This window comes from Emys orbicularis, chromosome 2 (genome assembly GCF_028017835.1).
Source record: "Emys orbicularis isolate rEmyOrb1 chromosome 2, rEmyOrb1.hap1, whole genome shotgun sequence".
Taxonomy (NCBI): domain Eukaryota; kingdom Metazoa; phylum Chordata; order Testudines; family Emydidae; genus Emys; species Emys orbicularis.
In genome coordinates this window covers 39,446,637-39,469,722 of record NC_088684.1, presented here as the reverse complement: position 1 = coordinate 39,469,722, position 23,086 = coordinate 39,446,637, and the positions used below count along the sequence as shown (strand labels likewise).

General features: G+C 37.8%; 1 protein-coding gene across 2 annotated transcripts in view; it reads left to right on the top strand.

The window, feature by feature from the left end:
* VPS13B (vacuolar protein sorting 13 homolog B) overlaps nucleotides 1-23,086 on the top strand; it is a 947,892-nt gene that overhangs the window by 830,113 nt on the left and 94,693 nt on the right. For both annotated transcript variants that reach the window (XM_065397834.1, XM_065397833.1), the window contains exons 39-41: nucleotides 9,630-9,826; nucleotides 19,715-19,896; nucleotides 21,694-22,043. In XM_065397834.1, coding sequence (XP_065253906.1) covers nucleotides 9,630-9,826; nucleotides 19,715-19,896; nucleotides 21,694-22,043 — 729 coding nt within the window. The remainder of the gene's footprint in view (nucleotides 1-9,629; nucleotides 9,827-19,714; nucleotides 19,897-21,693; nucleotides 22,044-23,086) is intronic.

The following is a 23,086-nucleotide window of genomic DNA, read 5'->3' as shown; positions in this document are numbered from 1 at the left end:
AGCCTACTCATTGTCACTGAACTGTTTACACAAGTGGCCATGGAATAACAGATGGTATAATCAAATATAAACTGTTTTATATTTTTGCTGTTTGTGATTATATCAAGTGGTACTCTAAATTCTGATCCCTAAGATCTACACAGGCCGCTTTCACAACAAAGACCTTAATGCAATTTTCTCCTGAATTGCTATCCAGGGAGATAGTCCAGGCAAATCATGAACTCTGTTGAGAGAATATTACAGGCTGTTAGAAGGTATGGGGAGCTGAGACAAAAGGAGCATAATCTATGGCTCTTATTCATTGCTGCATATGAAGTTAAAATAAAACATCTATCAATCTATCTAACACAGAAACAATTTTGTGTATGTGTGTTTCTCTTGTGTACCAGCTGGTATTCTGATTGCATGCAAGTGCAGTCAGTTTTATAAGAGATGATGAAAATATTATTGTGTGCTGGGGCATCTTTTTTTGCCCTTTTACCTTAACACAGTCTCTTTGTAAACAGGGTGAAAAAGCCCACGCTCTTGGTCTAGAGAGTGGTAGTTAATTCAGCTTGGTCTCACAGACAGCAGAAAAAAGCAGAGGAGTAAATAGTTTTGAGATTGCACGGGCTTAGCTTAGATTTAAATAGGGAAAAGTCCAGGTAAGTAACCCAGCTCTGGAAGCTTTCCTTTGTAAATCCTCTGAGGTGAAGAAAGCTCCTTGAAGAGAATATAAATGTCTGCAACATCTGGGAAAGTTGGGGATTTAAGAGAATTGTCTGTTACATCACATTAATCGCCTACACAGTTTAAATAAAACATTTGTAAACTACAAAACCTTGGGCTTGATGTTTTCAACACTATGCTAACGTAGAAACAGACACATTTGCTAACACCTAGTGGCTGCTTAAACAGTGGCTCAAGGAAGAATGAGTTTAAGAATGATTGGCATTAGACCTACTATAAGTCATAACTCCAGGAAAGATTTGACATGACAGTCAACAAGAAAAGAATTATGATCAATGTCAAAGGCATTCATTTTCCCCTTTAATGAAGAATACCTCATTTTTGGCTGACTCGGTTTCCTTTTTTGCTTTGTATTCCCCATTGGGGCTACAGTGTTGAGCTGGGCATTTGAAAGAGCTGGGAAAAGAGGTTTTGGGGAAACCACAAATTTTACTCATGTTTGGTTCATTTCTCACATTTCAGAAGCAAGTATTTTGGAAATCCAGTAATTTGTGTTTGGCAGGTTAGTGATTTAGGTTTGTGGTATTATTAGTTAAGCATGCTGTAAAGTTCAACCACACTTATCAACAGCATGGATTGAAATTTTGAATATTTTAAAGTCTGTAATTATACTTAATGCTTGTGCTTTAATTGGTCAGACTTTTCTAAAGTGTGATAAAATATGTTGTCCAATTATTTTAGTTAGAGCAAGCCGAATTTGTTGTATTGTCAGGGATCTTGCCTTTTAAAGCTGTCATTTGTTGTTTTAAGTAATCCTTTTAAATTAAATTACCGGTATATATTATTTCCTTTTTATTCATTTATCTGATATTTGCACAGATTAAACAACCATAAAATGAAAGATTAGTCTTTTATTCTAAAAATTATATTTGATCTTATAATACTACACCCTTCCAAAAATTCCCTTCATCCTAGTGTCTGAAATTTCTTTCCTAGACCCACATTTTCAGAAGTGTACATGTGCAAAAATGAACACACATAATTTGTGTGTATAATTGTAGTGTTGCCAAGGATTGGAGACTTGCATGTACCAATAACTAATTAGACTTCAAATAATCTAACTGGTCATTGGTGTGCACAGGCATAATGACATGTACAATTTTGCAAACCTATTGCTGAACATTAGGACTTAATTATTTAAAACTCATTTTAAGACTGAGATAGATATTGAGTATTATCTTCATTCTGCTTCATGGAGGGGAAATGGTGGCAGAGAAAGTTATTGACTACGGTTGCACAATGAGTCTGAGGCAGATGAAGAAACAGCCAATTTTTTTTAGGTATTGTAGATTTAAACATTTGTGAATTATCTTGCTTTGAGGGACTTTACTATCCTGTTAATGTATTTGTGAGTTATTAAAATTTTTTGTTGTGTGTTCTGCATGTTATATGCAAAACTTTCTGTATATCAAGAGGAGAGACTGTATCCTTTAGGGGTACATTTTCAGTAAACTCTGCATGGAGTTAGGTGTAACTCCTCGGGAATGTTAATGGTCATTGTGCATAATTTGCCAATGCCTCACACTTTTATCCCTTGAGCCAGTGAAGACTCTGCCTGATGCCAGAAGACTGACAAAGCCATTGGAGTATTTTAATGACAGATTTATACTCTGGTTGAGTTCTGTCCTTTTCAGACTTCATATCTCTGATTTATGAAACGTTAGAAACTGAGGTTCTCTCTACTACAACTGGATGCTGAAGACCTTATGCCACTTTTTATTAGAGTAGGGGTTTGTTCATGTATCCTTGGCCAAATATCTCATCAGTCCACTATTGTGCAATATATACTATGCACTAGTAAGCTGCTGGCTGCAATCCCAGAGGTGGCTGCATTTCAGTGGTGCTATATACATATTATTTGTGAAGTGCTTTGGATCCTTCAAGATGAAAATCACTGTATAAATGTGGATTATTTTTACTCTATCAGAAAAAATAGAACAATTTGAAAAACACTGTAATGAGTAGATGAGGTTATATACCAAGAGCTTTTTTTGATAACTTGTTTCTGAGTATTTGCAAGGTTCAATAGAGAAACTAGACAAAAAGAATCCAAATAAATTCTACAGCATTGTACCGTTTCTTACTACTTTTTCAGTAGGAAGTGTAAGTGACCCCACGTATACTCAATGTAAAGATGAATGACATATGAAACTGTTTCTCTACTTAAGAGTATGTATATTTCTTTTCTTTTCTTTTCTTTTCTTTTTTTAAAAAGATCCTACTGAAGTCCTTTCACCTACAGCTTGGTACTGCTCTGCTGTCTCTGCTTTAACAAAAGCTATTTTGTAGGTTTAGATTAATTTCTCTTTAATGAGAAAAAACTCAGTCTGTGACAGATTGCTTTCTATCCTGCACACCTGCATTTGCTCTGAACTTGGTAGCTTGATAAATTGATAAGATAAGTTGGTCACATGTTTTTTTAAAAAACACAAAACATAGGCCTTAATAAGAGAATGCTACATATTTCTTCTAAAAGGTTAAAAAGTATTTCTCAGGGCTCTTAAATTACCATATTCTGATACCAAGGGAAAATAAAACCTGGGCTTAGAGTCTTGTTTGTACTTAGAGGGCTTTCCGGACAGGAAGGCAATCTTGATGCAATGCAGTAAGCCACAATACCAGTGGGGCATTACAGGTGAAAAATTTGCAGCTGTACCCCTCACCACAATGTATTACAACTGTACAGTGGAATATTTCCTGTACAGAAATAGGGCTTGGTTAAGTTTGTTTCCCAAGAGTAGATCACATTAAAATGTTATAAAATCATGATTTCCTGCATTTGAATACTTGTGGTTTCTCAACTGGTTCCAATATTACAAAGGATTTTTTATGGCTTCTATTAGTTGAAGATGTATAGAAGCTTTTTTTCAAACTCAGCTAAAAGGCATTTAGGTATTTTTTTTAAAACAGGGTTTTTTTTCAGAAAAGATATTTTTCTTTGATATATCTGCATTATAATTGAGAGTTAGGTGTTTATTTTATATTCTGTAGTACTGATTTAAGTGTAAGTAGAATAAATACCACATAACTAATAGCAGTGGCAGACTACTGTAAATATATTTGATTTAACATAGATAGAAGGTCTGAGATGCTATTCTTTATTTAAAAAAAAAGTATATTCCCCTTTTACCCAAAGATTTCTAAGTACTTTGGAAAGCTGAGTAAGTATTATTTGGGGGAGGGATAGCTCAGTGGTTTGAGTATTGGCCTGCTAAACCCAGGGTTGTCAGTTCAATCCTTAAGGGGGATACTTAGGAATCTGGGGCAAAATCAGTACTTGGTCCTGCTAGTGAAGGCAGGGGGCTGGACTCAATGACCTTTCAAGGTCCCTTCCAGTTCTAGGAGATAGGATATCTCAATTAATTGTATATTAATTTATTATTATCCTCATTTTACAGATGAAAAACCTGAAATTAAAACACACACACAGGCATATTTACAATTGAACTAAATAACTGTGACTTTCAAACAGGCATTATTAAACCCAGTTCAAATCAGGATCCAAAAGCTCTCTGTGAAGAAAAGGTAATGTATAGGTTCTTAAAGTTTTTCCAGTTGCAGAATCTGCTTATCACTATATGTTAAGCACTGAGCAGGTGTTGTTGAGGAAGAATTTTTAGTGCCCAAAGTCTAAGGATATAGCAAAATAGCGTGAATGTAACAAAATCAACATAACAAAGATGCAGAAGAAATTTGAAAAAGGCATAACATAATTTCCTTTGTGCAGCTATAATTTATTGGATTATATAAAAACTGAAACATTGTTATGCTGTATCTGACTTTGAATCACCTCCATTTTTTATTTGGATCCACATCAAAAGTCTAATGGAGTGAATTTCCAGAACATAGATATGCCAGAAGAGGTTATTTTCCACAGTGATGAGATATAATCTTAGTCCCCTGAGAAGGAGGTCAGAAATGTTATCCAACTCCTAGAAGGCAACTTGCTCTGTACTGTGAGTTCACAACACTCAGTTGCATAGGAAGCTAGTCTGGCAGGTGTGTATTGAAATGTTCTGAAATTGTAGAGTTGTTCTAGAGGTCAGTTTAGATTATTTATTAGCAATGTACATAGGCACGTTTAATTTTTTATATCTGTTTATCCTTAATTTTCTTTTGAATTCACCTTCTCTATAATACACTTTTCAACTAACATTGCTTTTGCAATTTTGATGCAAATCACGGTTAACAATAAAGTTAAAAATACAGACTGCTGGGTAACATTGCCAAGAACTTTCTTCCTATAGTAATATGGACAAAAGTTTTTATTTTTCTTCTGCTACTTCTTCAGTTCACCTAAAGTGAGAGTTGTATTTTCAAGGCACTTGGCTGTAGAACAGAAAAAATATCCTAATACCAGGATAGCCGTATTATGGAGCAATCAGTTATTCATGCAGGAAGCTTGGGTTAAAAGCGCAGCATGGGTTGGCGTCTAACACAAAGTACAAGATTGTTTTGTATTCCGCCTCTCTTTCACTTAGGTGGCCCTGTTAGGAGATAATAAAACACACACATGCTTCCTGTCTTCTGTGTGCATTTTGTTGTGCAGTAGTTGTTTCTGGAACAAGAGTGACTTCATCTCCAAGGGGAAGCACCCACCATGTGAGGGATAGCACTTCAAGAAGTGAACATTTAATCTTTAGAAGCCTTTTTTCAAACAAAAAAAATGAAACAGTACATAAATAAAAGGCCATAATTGCATCTCTGACGGCAACAGATGAACATATTAGTCTGTAACCCAGCTGTTCCCTTCTTTAACTCTTTCTGAAAGGTCACCAAAAGAGAGATTGAAGCTTTCAGTGAATGTATTTCTCTGTACTGCAGTATCCCTACATGGAGGGAGGCTGCTGCCTCTTCTGTGTAAGGTATTTGTGTACTAAAATATATAGCAGCCATCTTGCAAAGTTGAGTTTAGGGATTCTGAGTTCAGTCTGAGTCTAGAGGTGCTTAAATAATACCTCTGCACTCCAGGTAACAAGTGAGATTGGGAGATAAAAGCTATACTCAGTGTTCTTTTTCTGTTTTAATGATGAGCATGATCACAGCCATAGACCTTTTTGATAACTAGGGGAAAAAAGGAAACTTTTGTCAGCAGGTGTGCTAGATAAAGAATGGCGGGTTCTTGTGTGTGTTTGTTGTTTAATAGTGGAGTCTAGTGGCTAGCCTTGTAGCTGTGGTGTTTACTCTAGTTTTCTAGAGGAAATCACAGTGGTCACATTCTAAGAGGTAACAATTATTTGAATCGTAGCTAGAGTGTTACTCACACATTTCAAGATAAAAGAACTATATTTAATTTTACACATGGGGCATTTTTAGTGCATCTAATTCACTCATTCCCACTGCCAGTGACTCAGTTTTGGGGATATAGCCTATTTTCAGTCTTTCACAACTATTGTTTTTGGCAGCTAATGCTGCCCAGAGCACCCATCATCCCTTAAATTTATCCAGATCAGGCATTAGCAATAAGCCCCCTAGAATGAATAAATCTAGATGTTTAGGAACAGAGGATTCTAAATCAAGTAAGTCTTTTGCATTCTTCAGCCCAATATGCTTAGAGTTTGGGACAGTCCCAAAGCATATGAGCTGTAGTTAGTTTAGGGAGATCACATAAACTGCATATTTGACCTTTTAGTTTATAACCTATAAATGATATCTTGAAACCTAATATATCTGTCTAAACTACATTTCTTATGTATGGTATGTATTAAAATAAAGTTAGGAAAAATACTGTGCATACAAATGAGTTGCTTTTCAAATGTTAAAACTGTTTTTTTTTCTCATTTTAATCAGTATACAGTGTGTTTTTCCTCATTAGTCACACACCCTATTCCTTTGGTCACTTTTGTGGCTTCTCCTGAATTCTCTCCAGTTTCTATATGTTTCTGTTAATGGGGACCGAAAAATAAGCACACTCTTTCAGATCACAATGGGGCCTAAAAAGGAACTGTTGATTTCTACCCTTTGATATTAAGTCTCTACTAATGCAGTCTAAAATTGCATTGCCCTTTTTCACTGCGTATTCTGTTACAAGCTCATCTAATTTTTATGTCTTGCAGTTACTGTTTTCCAGCTTTCTTCCACTTATTGAATATCTATGTTTAAAAAAAAATTCCTTCCAGTATGCTGTATATTAGCTTGCATTTCTGCAAAATCAGTCTCGTGTCATTGTTTTCTATCTATCTGTATTTCTGACTTCTCTGGGTCCCATTGTACAATACGTCCAGACTGTAGTATCATTTGTAAATTTCTTTGTGCTGTTAACTTGTGCTTTCAACTCAATCGGAGTGAAATTTGCAGGCTACTCCTAGCGAAGGAGGCCTTTTTCAAAATGGCCACCACCTATTATTGTTCCCAATAGAAATGAAACCAGGCTGCCTTTAGAGAAGATGGCCATTGCCATTGAGCAGATGGTAGCCATTTTGAAAGAGAGCAATGCTTGCTGAAATTTTCTATAGAAGAACACTGTTTTTCAGCCCCTATTGAAGAAGAAACTTTCAGTTATGACGAATAACCTACAAAAAAGACCATTAATACTAAACAATCACTTTAAAAAACGTAGTTGCAGCAGAACTACTCAACAGCAAGGGCAAGAGGAAATAATGTAGGGGGTGTGGCATGCAGAAGAATGTGGGGGACAGGAGCAAGGGGGATACTGGTGTCTGTGTGTACCAGCACAGAGGAATGCAGTATCGTCGACCCCAAGAGTTCAAAAATCATGAGATTGGCTTAAATATCCTGAGGTGGGGTTTTTTTGTTTTTTGGTTTTTTTAAATAATATATTAGGGGTTCTTTTTATTTGGCATTTGAGCCTTTATGGTACATTTAGGTCATGTTAAGATTTTCTCTGCAACCATGAGGACTACGAACTTTTTATTTTAAATGAAAACTGAGAGACTCGTGATCACATAATTCTAGGAGCACCAGATATTCAAATCTCGCAATAAAATCACAAAAGTTGGTAGCACTGGGAGAATAGGGGGCAAGAGAAATGGGGAAACTTGTATGTGTGTGTGCAAAGTGTTGTGAAAGTCAGGCACTGGGGGAAATTGGCAACTATGGCTGCTTTGCACTGCTCCAGAATGGGACAATGCAATCAAAGCACACTGGTGAACCTAACCCTAAAAGTTAAAATTAAGTAATGTAAGCGACATATCTTTTAATTATTAGCAATATCACATGGTAACATTCTCTTTGGGTTTCCTGTGTAGTGTTCGTATATGAACATTTTTATTATTTTTAAAAAATCAAGGACATTTTTAAATAAAAACTACATTGAACTGGGAGTAAGGTTGAGTATATCTCAGTAATTTAAGGGTAAAAACATTTCAGGGACATTGTAATTATGCCAAAAACAAAAATTAAAAGCTCACAAAATTCAGAGTTAAGGGTAAACTTAAAAGAAGTACACACATGTTATAGTGCCCCAATATACTCGGCCCTGTAATGATACCATAAGAAAAGGGAAAAATTGAATGTATCTTTTTTTAAAAAGCATTTTAATCTAATCTAGGATTAAAAACATAATTATGCACTAATCATAATTGTGTGGTTATTGCAAAGGGTCATTACAGAGTGGAATTAAGGTTGTTTGGGTGCCTTCACTGTGCATTTCCATGTATTACTAGGTTTAGGTTTATTATAAGTTTGATCTATCTCACATTCTCAGTTACTTCCTTGTTATCAATTAAAAGTAGATGCAAGATAGTTTCTTCTGTTTTTAGAATCTCTTGCTTTCTATATTACACATTTGTTTTCTACATACTTGAGAATTTTCTTTGATGACATTCTCCCCCAATTAACCACATGCGTAACATTAAGCATATGAGTAGTTCCATTCACAATGATTGGTCTAATCATATACTTAAAATTTGGTACATGTTTAAGTAACTTGCTGAATCAAGTCCACTGTATGGCTTTCTTTGTGACCACAGATATCTGGACAGTTAGCACATTCCATAAGAGAAGCTGTTCTTTTTTTTAAAGTACTTTCAAAGTTGGTTCAGGATTTTTTAAAATTTTCTCTCTCCTCTAGTCATAGTGATCTATAGCAGATGCCCAAACTACTTTCCTCTTTATAGCTTCACTAATTTAATGTGCATATTTTAACACGATATTAAATGTTTTAAAGACACTAATTCAAATACAATTAGGCAGAGTTTTGTGGGGATTATTATTTATTAATCATTTGTATTGCTGTAGCACTCTAATTATGGACAAGGTCTCCAGTGTGCTAGGCACTGTACAAACACAGAACAAAAAGTTGGCCCTGAACCACGGAGCTTACACTATAAGCATAAGACAAGAGACAACAGATGTATACAAAGAGACTGATGCAGGGTGGGAGGGATAGCTCAGTGGTTTGAGCATTGGCCTGCTAAACCCAGGGTTGTCAGTTCAATCCTTGAGGGGGACACTTAGGGATCTGGGGTAAAAATCAGTACTTGGTCCTGCTAGTGAAGGCAGGGGGCTGGACTCAATGACCTTTCAGGGTCCCTTCCAGCTCTAGGAGATAGGATATCTCCATATATTAACGTCTCTATATTATTGAGGAGTATAGTACTCTATACTATAGTCACATCCAATGGATCTTTTGACTACCTAATATGAATATGGGATTTTTTGTATTGTCTTTGTCATGCATGTACACTACAGTCTAAATAACTATTTCTTTTCCCAGTACATAAGAGGATGTTTTAAGTAACATCTTCATAGAAAGGTCTAATAATAATGTAACTTAACTATATGGAGGTAGAACGGGATACATAATAAGAATTTAAAATTCTCTTGGTCATTTGGCAATTATTTTAGTTTAATTTTATCGTTATAAAGTGTACTGTAGATACCTGTTTTGTGTACTTGTATAGAAGTACAGAGTAACTGAGATTTCTTTAATATCGCAGGTTCCTTGTAGCTTGGAGTACTGGGATGAGCTCCAGAAATCATTCATTGCATTCCGGGAATTCAGTCTATCAGAAAGTAAAGTTTGTGAGCTGCAGCTGCCCAGTATCAGCCTTGTGAATGATCAGAAGGAGCTTGTAGCCTCAGACCTTTGGAGGATTGTCCTGAACAGCAATCAGAATGGAACTGATGACCAAAGGTAATCTTAAAACAAGGGAAAGCTATACTATTCCCTGGAAAGAACTGGTTCAAGAAACTTAGTGAAACTGATGTTCTTTCACTTATGCTAGTAGTAATTGCTCCTAACTGATCTTCAGATTGTGATTGACCCTCACACAAGTCCATGGAGTGGAGAAAGAAACCTTCTCTTCCTGCAGATTCATAAGTTAACTGTCAACCTTGCAATCCTTGGACTCTCTGAGCACAAAGATTATTAAAAAGGGGAAGGAGACAATCAGGCCATGGCCAATCCCCACCCACCTGCACCAGGCAGCAAAACTGACTCGTTAAGGAAGGGATGATGTGCCACAACTCATTGAGTGGTGTAGTAGGAGACATGCTTCCCCTGTGCACCTCGTAGCTACCACCAGAGTTGTGCATCTTTGCACTGCCCTTGGTTTGAGCCCAGAGCTGGATTAACTCTCGTGTGGGCCCGGGGCTTTTAGATTTTGTGGGGCCCCTGTATACAAGGAGGGCGTTGGGGCAGGGGATTGGGTGCAGGAGGGGGTGCAGGTGCAAGAGGGGGATTTTGATCTGGGGCAGGGGGTTGGGGTAGAGGAGGGGTGCGAGGTGCAGGTTCTGGCGGGGAGGCACTTACCGCAGGCGGCTCTTGGCTGCGGCATGCCATGACACCACGCTGCTCCAGGAAGCGGCTGGCTGCTAGCACGTCCTGCAGCCCCTGGGAGGAGGGGGGACAGTGTGATTCCATGCGCTGCTCACACCCGCAAGCACCATCCCTGTAGCTCCCATTGGCCGGGAACAGGCCAATGGGAGCTACAGGGACGGTGCTGGGGGCGGAGGCAGTGTGCAGAGCCGCCTCTCAGCCAGGGGCCGCAGAGATGTGCTAGCAGCTGGCGCTTCCAGGAGCAGCATGGGGCCACAGCATGCAGGCAGCCTGCCTGAGTGCCCCGCTCCGCCATGGGACTTTTAGTGGCCCAGAGTTGACTGCTGCCTGTGATTTATTTTTGCTGAGTCCTCCTTGAGCCGGGGCCCTGGGCTGCAGCCCCTAAAGCCCCTGCCTTAATCCGGCCCTGTGTGAGCCAGAACCTGAAAGGCACAATTCAGTTGTGAGTGCATATCTCAATGATGTTAATTATAATCTTAGTGATGCTTTATGGTCATTATGTATCAATCACACTGTGTTCTTACTATGCCAACAAATGGAAATTTACCATCAGGAGATTTCAGAAACACTTATTATTTCAGAAGAGAAATGTTTTCATTTCTTCATATCTGGAAGCTTCGTAAATGGTTAACTGTGAAAGAAGTGCACTGAGAGTCAAAGTTTGGATTTTGTTGATGAGTTTTTTGATTACCTTACAGAGTTTGAAAAAACTATTGGGGTGCACTATTGTATCTGCTATTCAGAAATAACAATGCAAGTGATGTCAAACTGCTCTCCTTCCTGTCCTTTTAGAAAATTATACTGGATGGATTGGGAGATTGCCTACTGCAACCGTGTGTTGGTTGTTACTGCCGTGTGTGTGTGAGAGAGAGAGAGAGAGAGAGAGAACCCATAGAATTCAGGGGGAGTCAGGAACAAAATCAATAAAAAATTAAACATCTGGTTTCCATTAATAATATCAGGTTGGAAATGATTTCTTGATGTTAATTGTGAAGGAATGCATTTTCATCATTGAGAAGTTAAGTGTTTTAGACAAGGTTAATTCCTCTGAATGTGGGACCTTTGCAAAATTACCTTTGTGGTCAACTTAGCACCATAGAAATGTGAACTCTGTGGGAATTGGAAATAAAGCTAGTGAAATTCAGTAGATTTTTTTCATCAAAGCATTTGACATTGCAGTCACAGCTATTGTTTTCTACTCAAATGGGATTTATCGTTGTATCTAATATTTCACACAGAGAGTTCTATTAAAAAGTTTTGTAAGCAATGACCATTAGGAACAACACTAGTGTTTAAATGAAATGCAAATAACTTTAAAAGCTAATAGAGTAAACCAATTTAACTCAGAAAACGGTGATGCGCATAAGAAACATTTCCTAGCACAATACAAATTCACACATGCAAAATATATTAATCTGTGGTTTTCAGCCTCTGGTTGCAGCACCTGTGCGGGTGGTCATAGGTCCAACGTGGAGTGATGACCACCTTCCCTTTCTTTATAGCTAGATTGGGGCAAGTTTTTCTGTTATAACATGGGGTCATAATATGGAAAATGTCAAGAACCACTGTATTAAATAAGTATATCTGTAGAAAAATTAGTGGTACAGTGACATGAAACTTTTAATTCATAGATTCATAGATTCTAGGACTGGAAGGGACCTCGAGAGGTCATCGAGTCCAGTCCCCTGCCCGCATCTACCATGTTATCATCTACCATGATAACTTTCATTGCACTCATACAGCTACTTTCCATAATTTTGTGGGCATAGGAAAAGCAAAAAAAGCCTTTTTTAGATTTTAGCTCACACCAGGAGATCTAGATTCAGGAGCATGTCTGAGTCTCTAAAGGGGCCAGAAAGAAGTGTAAACCAGTGCAAATTATAGTCTTCCTTAGATTCATTTCTAGCTCTTATGAGGAAGCAGGGACAAAGTAATATGGAGAGTAAAGAGAAACAAAATGAATGCCTGATGGTGGACACTCTAAGATCTCCATTTAGACCAAATAGTATCTGGAACTGCTTCACTGGCCATCCCAATCAGGACTGATGGGGTGAAAAGTGAGAGAACCTACATCTAGATACCTGTCTCACTCCACTCTCAACTCCATCATTAAAAAAGAAAAATAGATATAAGTACCAAAAAGCACATTTTTGTGCAGATGTGTTGTTTAGTAGTATTATTACTTCATATTTACATAGCATTTGATATTTTAAGTGATGTAATGACACATGATTAATCAGTTGATTAATTTTTAAAACATCTAATATAGAATTGTCCTACAAAAAGGAATTAGTCCTATAAAATCCTTAACTTGGCTGGAGTTTATTTTCTGTATTTGATTTTTATGTTTTGGATCAGACTCCCACACTACCAATAACTTTCTTTAAAAACAAACAAACCAAAAAATACCCAAAAAACCTACAGGTTTTTGTTATGACCTCTCTGATATGCTAATAACTAGTACTAAAGGTGTGTTTTAAGTATTTTATTATTGATTCCTAACATGGAAATAAAGGGTGAAACTTGTGTGTCTCATCTTATTTGGTGACAAGAAAACTGCAGATTTTGTGGGAAGATATGGATTCAGCTTACATGCTGAGTAGTAGATGACATGCTGTGGTAATGTCGGCCGTGATGGCTGTTATGCTACCCAAAGATGGTATTGTCCAAAATCCATGGCATACTTACTATTTGCATTGATTAGGGAGTGATTAATAATACAGAAATGGATAATCTAGGGGCTGAGTGGCTTCATTTTTAAATAACTCTTATTTCACTTGTAAGGATTGTTCAAATCCAGTTTGAAGTCCCGTGTGAAATAATTGTAGTGGTCTTTAAAGTCTTTAGTACAGGGGTGGGCAAACTTTTTGGCCTGAGGGCCTCATCAGGTTTCGTAAATTGTATGGAGGGCTGGTTAGGGGAGGGGGTCGTGGCCCGGCCCCCACCTCCTATCAGCCCCTTTCTTCCCCCCTCCCCCCCCCCCCGGGATCCCTGCCCCATCCAACCTCCCCTGTTCCCTGACGGCCCCCCCGGGATCCCTGCCCCATCCAACCTCCCCTGTTCCCTGACGGCCCCCCTGGGATCCCTGCCCCGTCCACACACCCCTGTCCCCTGACCGCCCCCAGCCCCCCGCTGCCCCATCCAACCCCTTCTCTCATTCCTGATGGCTCCCTGGGACCCCTGCCCCATCCAACCACCCCTTCTCCCTGTCCCCTGACTGCCCCCAGAACCCCTGCCCCTGACTGCCCCCTGCCGCCCCATCCAACCCTCCTCCTTCCTGACTGCCTCCATTTAACCCCCTGTTCCGCCCCCCGACCACCCTGACCACCACCCTGAACTCCCCTGCCCTCTATCCAACCCCCCCTGCTGCGTGCCCCCTTACCGCGCTGCCTGGAACACCGGTGGCTGGCGCCGCTACGGCTGGAGCCGGGCCGCGCCACTGCCACCACGCAGCACAGAGACCAGGTCAAGCTGGGCTCTGCAGCTGCGCTGCCCCAGGAGCTCACAGCCCCGCTGCCCAGAGCATTGTGCCGGCAGCAGAGCGAGCTGAAGCTGCGGGGAAGGGGGAACAATGGGGGAGGGGCCGGGGCTAGCCTCCCAGGCCAGGAGCTTGGGGGCTGGGCAGGAGGGTCCCGCAGGCCAGATGTGGCCCGCAGGCCGTAGTTTGCCCACCTCTGCTTTAGTAGATAGTCCACAACAGAAGCACCCCCACATAATATGGGATGATTGGCAATTGCAACTCATGAGCAGTCCTAAAATAAGAGGGTATAGGAGCAGAATTATGTTCTTACCTGAGAATAAATTACCTTTGTAGGTAAAGGTTTCGTGGGGCAGGGATGGAAAGCTCTCATTACAGAGACTTCAAGGTATTGTACTAGGCCTAAGTAGAAAAAGACTGGGGGGCAGGGAGGCTCCATCAATTTCTATTCATACTGGTTATCATAGTAAAGGCTTTAAAGGCTGTTGTATATATTTTATGTACAGAATAACAGCATTTCTATAATTATGATTTGTAATTTGTCAATATTCTTAAAAATGAAAAATGCCTTAGCAGAAACATCTTCATATTTAAGATATCATAAAACAAGTACAAACAAATTGCAATATGCCTTTAACATCTACTTTTTAAGAAATTCATATGGGAAATCACAATTGTGTTTCAAGTTAATTGTTTTGGGTTAGATTCAAAGTAGTTTGATGTAGTGGACTTAGACCTCTAAAGACGTGTGTTCTAACCATGAGTTAAGTGGTCTCTTTCTTCTCCAGGTGGATATTTTTCCTTGTCACAATTTGTCACAAATGGCAGTTTTGCTTTAAATAATTCCACTGTTGGAATAGTAGGAATAATGCAGGTCAGGATTAGTCATTGTTCCCAGTCATGACACATTTAGCCAGAGCATTTCTGGGTTTGTAAGATGTGAAATTATAATTTTTGAATATATCTTATCTGTATTGTAGAAGTTGTCCATTTTATAGACTCTGACACTTCATGTGAATCTTTGGAAATCATTCTACAATATTAGATTCAATTTTGTTTGTACTTATATTTTCTCTGTTTCTTTTGCTCTGTTTTCCAGTACAATCACACCTCAATATACGATACCATACTTGGAGCTGTATAAGCAAACTGTGTTGTTTTTTATTACTAGTAGGGAAGTTGCAGACAGTCTCTGCTACCTTTGTGCCTCTGGAGCAAGCCAGAGAAGCTTGCCAACTATCATATGTTTGGAGCATAAGCTTTCGTGGGTGAATACCCACTTCGTCAGACGCATGTAACAAAAGCTTATGCTCCAATACATCTGTTAGTCTTAAAGGTGCCACAGGACTCTCTGTTGCTTTTTACAGATCCAGACTAACACGGCTACCCCTCTGATACCTATCATATGTTTGTGAATCACAGTTGTTTGTTATCACAATCAGGGGCTTATTTAATGTACTTCTGCAAAGTTAAAACACCTACTTTTGCTTCAACAGGACTCAACAGAAGGAGTGTTTCTGGACTATCAAATAATTCTGTTTTATTACCAGACTGTATATGACATATAATGGGCAGTAGAATGAAAGACAGAAAATTCAGGGCTCTAATTCTCATTGCTTGCACTTTAAGACTAAAGCAATGTTGAAGGTCAATCTGAAGTCTGCTCAGACAAAGAATCGGATTGCAATCACAGTATATCAAGTAATTTGAATAGGAAAAGCTCTAAATTAGTTCTAAGTACTGTGGTCTCCTTTTAAAAATAAATATTTACTGATGGCTTTACCACAAAATGATATATGAAATACTGCAGTTCTTTTCTTTTCTGAATGGGGTGATATTGTGGTATCCCAGATGCCACTGAAGGAACTGTTAGCAAATATTGATATTTGTTTAATGCTGACTCCTTTATTGTACTTATTATTTTGAATACCAATATGGGAAGTAGTGACCCTGGAAGTGGTTTCTGGGAAAAAGAACAATGGACTCTCTCACTCATAATGGTATCATTTCCCCAGCCGTGGCCAAACAGTTATGAAAATGAAGAACCCCAGAAACTCTTTAAATGTGAGAGAAATAAACAAAGAATCCTAATTTTCTTTTGCCTCAAATGATTTTCAGGGGACACTGATTTTCTCACAATAGCATGAGGTCCTCTTCAGGAGCTTAAAATTAACCTCTGTGTTGTGAAGGCCAAGACACTAACAGTGTTAATAAAAAACTAAATAAATTCATGGAGAATAGGTCCATCAATGGCTATTAGCCAGGATGGGCAGGGATGGTGTCCCTAGCCTCTGTTTGCCAGAAGCTGGGAATGGGCAATGGAACGGATCACTTGATGATTACCCGTTCTGTTCATTCCCTTTGAAGCACCTGCCATTGGCCTTTGTGGGAAGACAGGATACTGGGCTAGATGGACCTTTGGTCTGACACAGTATGGTCGTTCTTATGTTCTATGTTACCTCTGTTCTCCTGTTTCTTCACTAACGTGCAACAATTTTATGCTCATTTTGTTGCAGAAAAAACATAGTTCTACTCAAGCTTGCTATTTAACTCTAGATTACTGGACATAATTGCATCAAGCATTTTGTAAGTGGTGGGGTTTGCTATTTCAAGTTTCTCTTGGAGTTGGTCTCAGCAGTTGGTTCAGGAACCAGTGATATGGTGGTCCTTTTTTAAACTAAGGTTTCTCCACATGAATAAATGAAAGTAGTTTAGAGTCTTTAAAGATCATTTTGAGTGCCCACTATTATACCCACCTGGTATATTGTTTGTAGAGCAAGGAGATCACAGTAAAGTATGGATAAATGCCTTAAATTACTTTCTAGTAGTGAAGCTTCTGACAAGTCCTCCTGCATCAACCATGTCATGCTGCCCCACAATCATTATTATGATTAGAGGTGGGAAATAAAGGCCCTAGCACACTAGGACTCTGTAAATAAAAATACATAAGAAGCAGATTATATGAAGTCTGAAGAAACAAGGAGTTTGGTTTTTATGAAAATATCCTTGTAATAATAAATGAGGAAAGAAAAACTGAGAGTCACTGGTACAATGGTTTCTGAAAAGAAAAATGTTTGAGTTTAAAGAAAATTTGAGATGCTCTTACAGCTTCATACTACTTTGCTCTGGTTTTTATGACAATGAATAATTACTTTGGAGAGTGCATTTCTGGGAGGTTACTGTGAACAGGGATAAATGAATCAATTTGGATAAATTAAAAGTTGACTCAAAGAAAAAACTAAAATTAAATCTTTGTTAAGGTTCTAAAAAGTTAGATTAACCTTTCTTTCCCCCTACATCTCTTTTTCATTTTTGTGTGTCTCTGTCTCTGGACAGAACAGGAAGTGCTGAAATATCATGGGAAAGGCTGCTCTTACAGTATTGCCAGTTCTTCTGAGATTACTAACTGGTTTTGCAAACTGAAAAGCACTCAATGATCCAGATAACCATTTAAATTTTGGGTGATTATAAGAATTGGTTATTTTTAAGCTTTGCCCATCCCTCCTTGAGACTACTATAATAATCATAGAATCGTAGGACTGGAAGGGACATTGAGAGGTCATCTAGTCCAGTTCCCTGCACTCCTGACAGTACTAAGTATTATCTAGTTCTTATAATTAGTTATTGCATAATGTTTTTCATCTGTATATCTCCAAATACTTTACAAAGGAGAGTAAAGCATAATTGTTTCTGTCTTACATATGCGGAAATTGAGGCAGAGTGTTTGCATGGCAGAACCAAGATTAGAACATAGATCTCCCAGTCCAAGTCCCTAACCATTAGCCCAAGCCATCTCGAAGAATTATTTATTTCCAGAGATACCAATTGGCATGGCAGAGATCAGCTGTACGGTAGAGAGAGTTATAAACATAGGCAATGGAAGTGGCAATGATGGATGGCCTATGACTTTGGCCATTTTCAAAGTAATAGGGGACAAGTGGAAGAGGGAAAAGGAAGCATAGGAAATCAACTATAAATCTAGTATACAGTGATGTTGTAGCTGTGTCAGGCCCAGGATATTAGAAAGACAAGGTGGCTGAGGTAATATCTTTTATTGGACCAACTTCTGTAGGTGAGAGAGACTAGCTTTTGAGTTACACAGAGCTGGGCTTCTAGACCTGAGGCAGATCTCTGTGTAGCTCGAAAGCTTGTCTCTCTCACCAACAGAAGTTGGTCCAATAAAAGATATTACCTCAGCCACCTTGTCTCTCTATAAATCCAGTAGCAGATTTCTCTCTCCTCCCTCACTATCTCTGTACATTACATCCTGTCTTTTTCCTTTGATAATGAACACATCTTGAATTGTTTATTGTTAAACATATATAGCACCTGTTAATCTAACATCTTCATGAATCCCAAAAACTCATCATGTCCACAAGCCCAAAATGTACTTTAAGCTCTTTGAAGATAAATATCATGCTAGTTATTTATTATAACACATGATGATCAAATTAGGTGTGTGACATAAACATTAGGAAATTAAAGTGTTTGCGCATGAAAATTATGGGCACATATATATTTATGCATAATTTTGCAGATTCGCATGTAGAAATTGAAGATAAATTGAAGGGCTGAAAATTTTGCCCTCAATGTACAAAGCGTATTGGTTACATTTTTGGAATTTTTAATCCAAATCTGCTCCAAATTTTATATGTCTTTGTTATTTACTAAATTTAGGCTCGCATAATATATTTAATATTTGGTTAAAATTGAACACAAAATCAGTATTTAACTGTGGACAAAAACTCAGAGTTCGTTGGTCTCAAACAAAACCTGTGATTTTTAACCCCAGAACTCTAAAATTGCAAAATAGCTAAAGTAGTGGGAGTGAGGAGCATTAATGATTGATTTGGCTTAAATTAGAAAGTTTATTTGTACTGCTATGATATCTTAGCAACCTATAGGCTTGCGAGGCAGTTTTAGCTGTTCTCAAGAGAACTTCAGGATAAGTCTTGGAAATATTCACAGTGTCAGGAATTGTCATTAGCAAGAGAAAATTCAACTGGGATGGCATTTTTAAATTGTTCAGTTACTGTTTCATAATAGATTTTATACGGCTCCATGCTGAGCTTATAACAGAGGTTTGTCTAAGACATATTTTTCTAAAATGCTGACTATACAGTGGCAGAGGACAATAAGAAAGAGGCTTGCAGGGAGGGATTCAAATGTGGAAAACATAGCTACAGTATATAAATTGTGGAGTACTTTCTTTTAAAAAATCCTTTTTTGTCTTGGTAAAGTGAGTTTTCAAATCTTTCTTATGGCCTTTGCAATGTCAACACAGTTGATCACTACATTTTAACAAACATTAAAACATAACTGCCATTTTTCATTAATTTCTAAACGTTTAATTTCTTCATTTTTTTGTTCACATATTTCAGTAAGTAAATTGAATGCACTCTACTGTAATAACTAAGTTCTTTGACTGAAATATTGTCTACCGACTTCAGCTTGAAAACAAATTGTATGCCAGTATTGTATGCAGTGTTGTTTTAGCCATGTCAGTCCCAGGATACTAGAGAGACAAGGGGAGTGAGGTAATACCTTTTGTTGAACCAACTTCTGTTGGTGAGAGAGACAAGCTTTCGAGCTTACACAGAGCTCTTGCTTGTCCCTCCTTTGTGCCAGTATTAACAGTTAAACATAAAATAAAATGGTTATTTTGGCTATGTCAGAAAAACAGCATAGCAAATGCTCAAATCCTGTTATAAAGTGATAAAGACCTGGACTTGCTGAGCTACTGCTTCATTATATATTTTCCACAGCTCTGAAAGTGAATCTGGCTCACAAAGTGCATGTGATCAGCTTGTGACTCCTACAGCGTTAGCAGCCTGTACCAGGGTTGACTCCTGTTTTACTCCTTGGTTTGTGCCTTCACGTGGCGTTTCAGTCCATTTTGCTCATTTGGAACTCCATCTCTGCCATCATCTTGATCAGCTGGGCACAGGTTTGTACCTTTTAACTCATAATAACGAAAACATTTAATTATGATTTACTATCATTTTGCCTTCTATATTCCCAGTTTCTTCTTCAGGCAGCAAACTATGAAAAATCACTACTAGGAAAGGCCATTGGTAATCACTTCAGTGCAAACTCACAACTTCTGTTCTGTGTCGATTGATAGAGTACATTCCAAAAGCAGTGTGACTGACTGATCAGCTTCACTTTGTCCCTTGGGATTGAGTGATTGTATGTAGAAGCAGTTCAGTTTTCTTAGCCCTGACTAGTAATAGCAGGTGCCAGTTCACTCTCGAGCCAACTTATAGAACCAATTCAACTTTTAAACTTTCCAACATATTTACATTATTGTTGAAATATTTGACAATTTTGCAACCTCTTTAGTAAGGATTCCTTGGTAAAGGAACTGCAGATATAATCATTATTCCAATTGTGATCATTTTTAGAAAGATGAATCTGTTTTTGTTCAGTGCTCTCTATCATTGCATTAAAGTCACATACATTCCAAGAGATCTTTAGATTGTTTGATTTCAAATGCCAACAATGCTTTCCTTGGAATATGAACAAATACCTAAGATACCTTTTAAAGGAACTGCTTTTTTCATTAGTACTTCTGGGTTTTTCTGCAAAATTAAAATATATCCATTATCAAATTTTACTAACATTAATGCTAGTAAAATCTAGTAAATTAATTGTACACCAGCTAGCCCTGTACAGTGCTTAAACTTTCGAGCTATTATACTCCAATTCCAGTTGCTGGAGCTGTGGAATTACACATAATGGAAAAAGCAACAATCAGATTAAAATCAAACACAGCTGTTTCATGTTTCAGCAACAATTGAGTTTATGCTGATGCTGTTATCTTTATTGCACCTAAAAGTCCCAGTCAGTATTGGGATCTATTGTGCTAGGTGCTGTACAAATAGAGTACAAAACTTACTGAATCCATTACATTTTTGAACATTTTTTAAAGATAATAGGGCTTGAGTGTGCAAAAGGCTGAGCATTTTGGTTCCAGTGCAGCACATGAAACCCTTGTTATATATTTCTCAATCTTGAAGTGTCAAGATTATGTTTTGGTTTGTTTTAAGTTTTTGAGTGATTATGTTGCTTATGAAAGGGAGGGTATACTTGTGGTTTTTAAATACTCTGCTAATCAGAGCAAGTATAGAAATTTCATTATAAAACCTGTTAGTCTGCAGAATGGCAGTTCAACAAGTATGACAGTGTTACTGGTATTCATTATTTATACAGGCTCATAAATGTGTATGGCATGTTACATACATACTCCCCCTAAACAAACAGAACTGACAACAGTATGGGCCCTACTCCAAATAAGTTTACAATGTAAGGCCCCAATTCTGCATTGTGTAGTGTGCTGGTACAGGAATCTTCCTACACTACCCAAAATGCAGAAATGGTGCCTAACATTGGATTTAACAGACAAAAAGTGAAAGACAGAGCTAGGACCAAGAGTAACATATATAAGGTTCTTTGGTTGCTTAAGTTTATGGATATATCTGGATGGATTTTATTTTTACGTACATTGTGTTTGCAGTGTATAAGGTTATATTAATTATAGTTGTCTTTGTTTATTAAATACTCTACACTATCACCAATAATTTTAAGTTTCACACATTTAAGCTAATCTATGTATTTTACACATTTTGAACAGATGAAAAGCTCCTCCAAATAAAAAAATAATTTGGGAAAGCAAAGATGTTTTTGAAGCTTGACTGCATTATTGATATCCTATTTTAATTCTATCTATTCTTTAATTTAACAGCACCAACAAGGTTCCTTCAACCATTTACCTCTGATAAAAATGTTCCATCTGAACTAGAATACATGATAGTTTCCTTCAAAGAGCCCCACACATATCTCCGGCAGTGGAGTGATGAATCAGTCTTCAAGGAGATCAAGTTTTCTACATGGACTGACTGTAAACTTTTGGAGTGCCGAAATGTTACTATGCAGAATATCGTGAAGCCTTTCAAAATCTGTGGGCAGATTGCCATTTCTAGCAGTGCAACAGAAAGGTTGCTGGACTGCACTGTGATGATGGACCCTATATTCGTAAACTTTGGGCAGCATGCAGTTCATTCTCTGAATACAGCATTTCAAGCTTGGCAACAGGTATGCAAATATGGTAGCATGAAAGAAATTACATTCTGACTATTTGGATTCACTTAAAATCAAAGTTGGTGGTAATTAAATTTATTAACAATAGTCAAAGATGTAAAAGACTTTTACAGTAGAAGTCTTTCTAGTATTGAACATTAATTCAAACACAGCTGTGAAAATTAGGAGTTAATGGACCACATTCTGCTCTGTTACACTTGAGTAAATCCAGACTAACTGCTTGAACTTCAGTGGAGTGACAGTGATTTATACTGGTATAACTGTGATCATATTCTAACCCAGTGGGTCTTTGAAATACAAAATATTCAGTTAATATGTGAATGATGTATGATATGCAAGACTAGTTCATTCTTAGTAGTATGACATTTTGTTTCCAACAGCTACTGCTTTTATTCTTATTGAAGTTCAGTACTAGTGTCACATTACATTCTGTATATGCAGCATTAATCGGCAAGACCAATTCTGGTGCAAAGAACATTGCTTCTTCAGTGAACTTTCAAAGGTCTATAATGCTCTCACCTCAATACAGCCCTGAACGCAAATAATTTTCTTTATCTGCCTACAGACCAATATGTTTCTTGTGAATTAATTACCTGTAATGGCACTACAATAGCAAAGTAAAAAAAAGATAAAACATCTGTTTTATATAAAAAAAAATTCTTTTTAAGGGCACTCCATGGTTTGCTTGTTGCAAAAGGACATTCATAAAACAAGAGCTAGTGTGATTTAAATCTTTACAGCTGGTTCAAATATCACTGTGAACAAAGATCTTTGTAGCTCCAATTTCTGTCTTTTGTCATATTTTGAACAATGCATTTAATAAAAAACAAACATAGAAAAAACATGAGAGTCCTTGTTAGCCCAGTTAAGCCCAGAATATTTCTGTCTTAGAACCAGAGCCTCATCTAAGATGTGTGGCAACTACTGAAACATGGCCTTCAGAAAGATTAGTTTCCTCTTAGGATAAAAAAGTCTCTCAGACACAGTTATACATCTAAATAAAATATGGTGCATAAATATTTAAATGTTTTAAACCA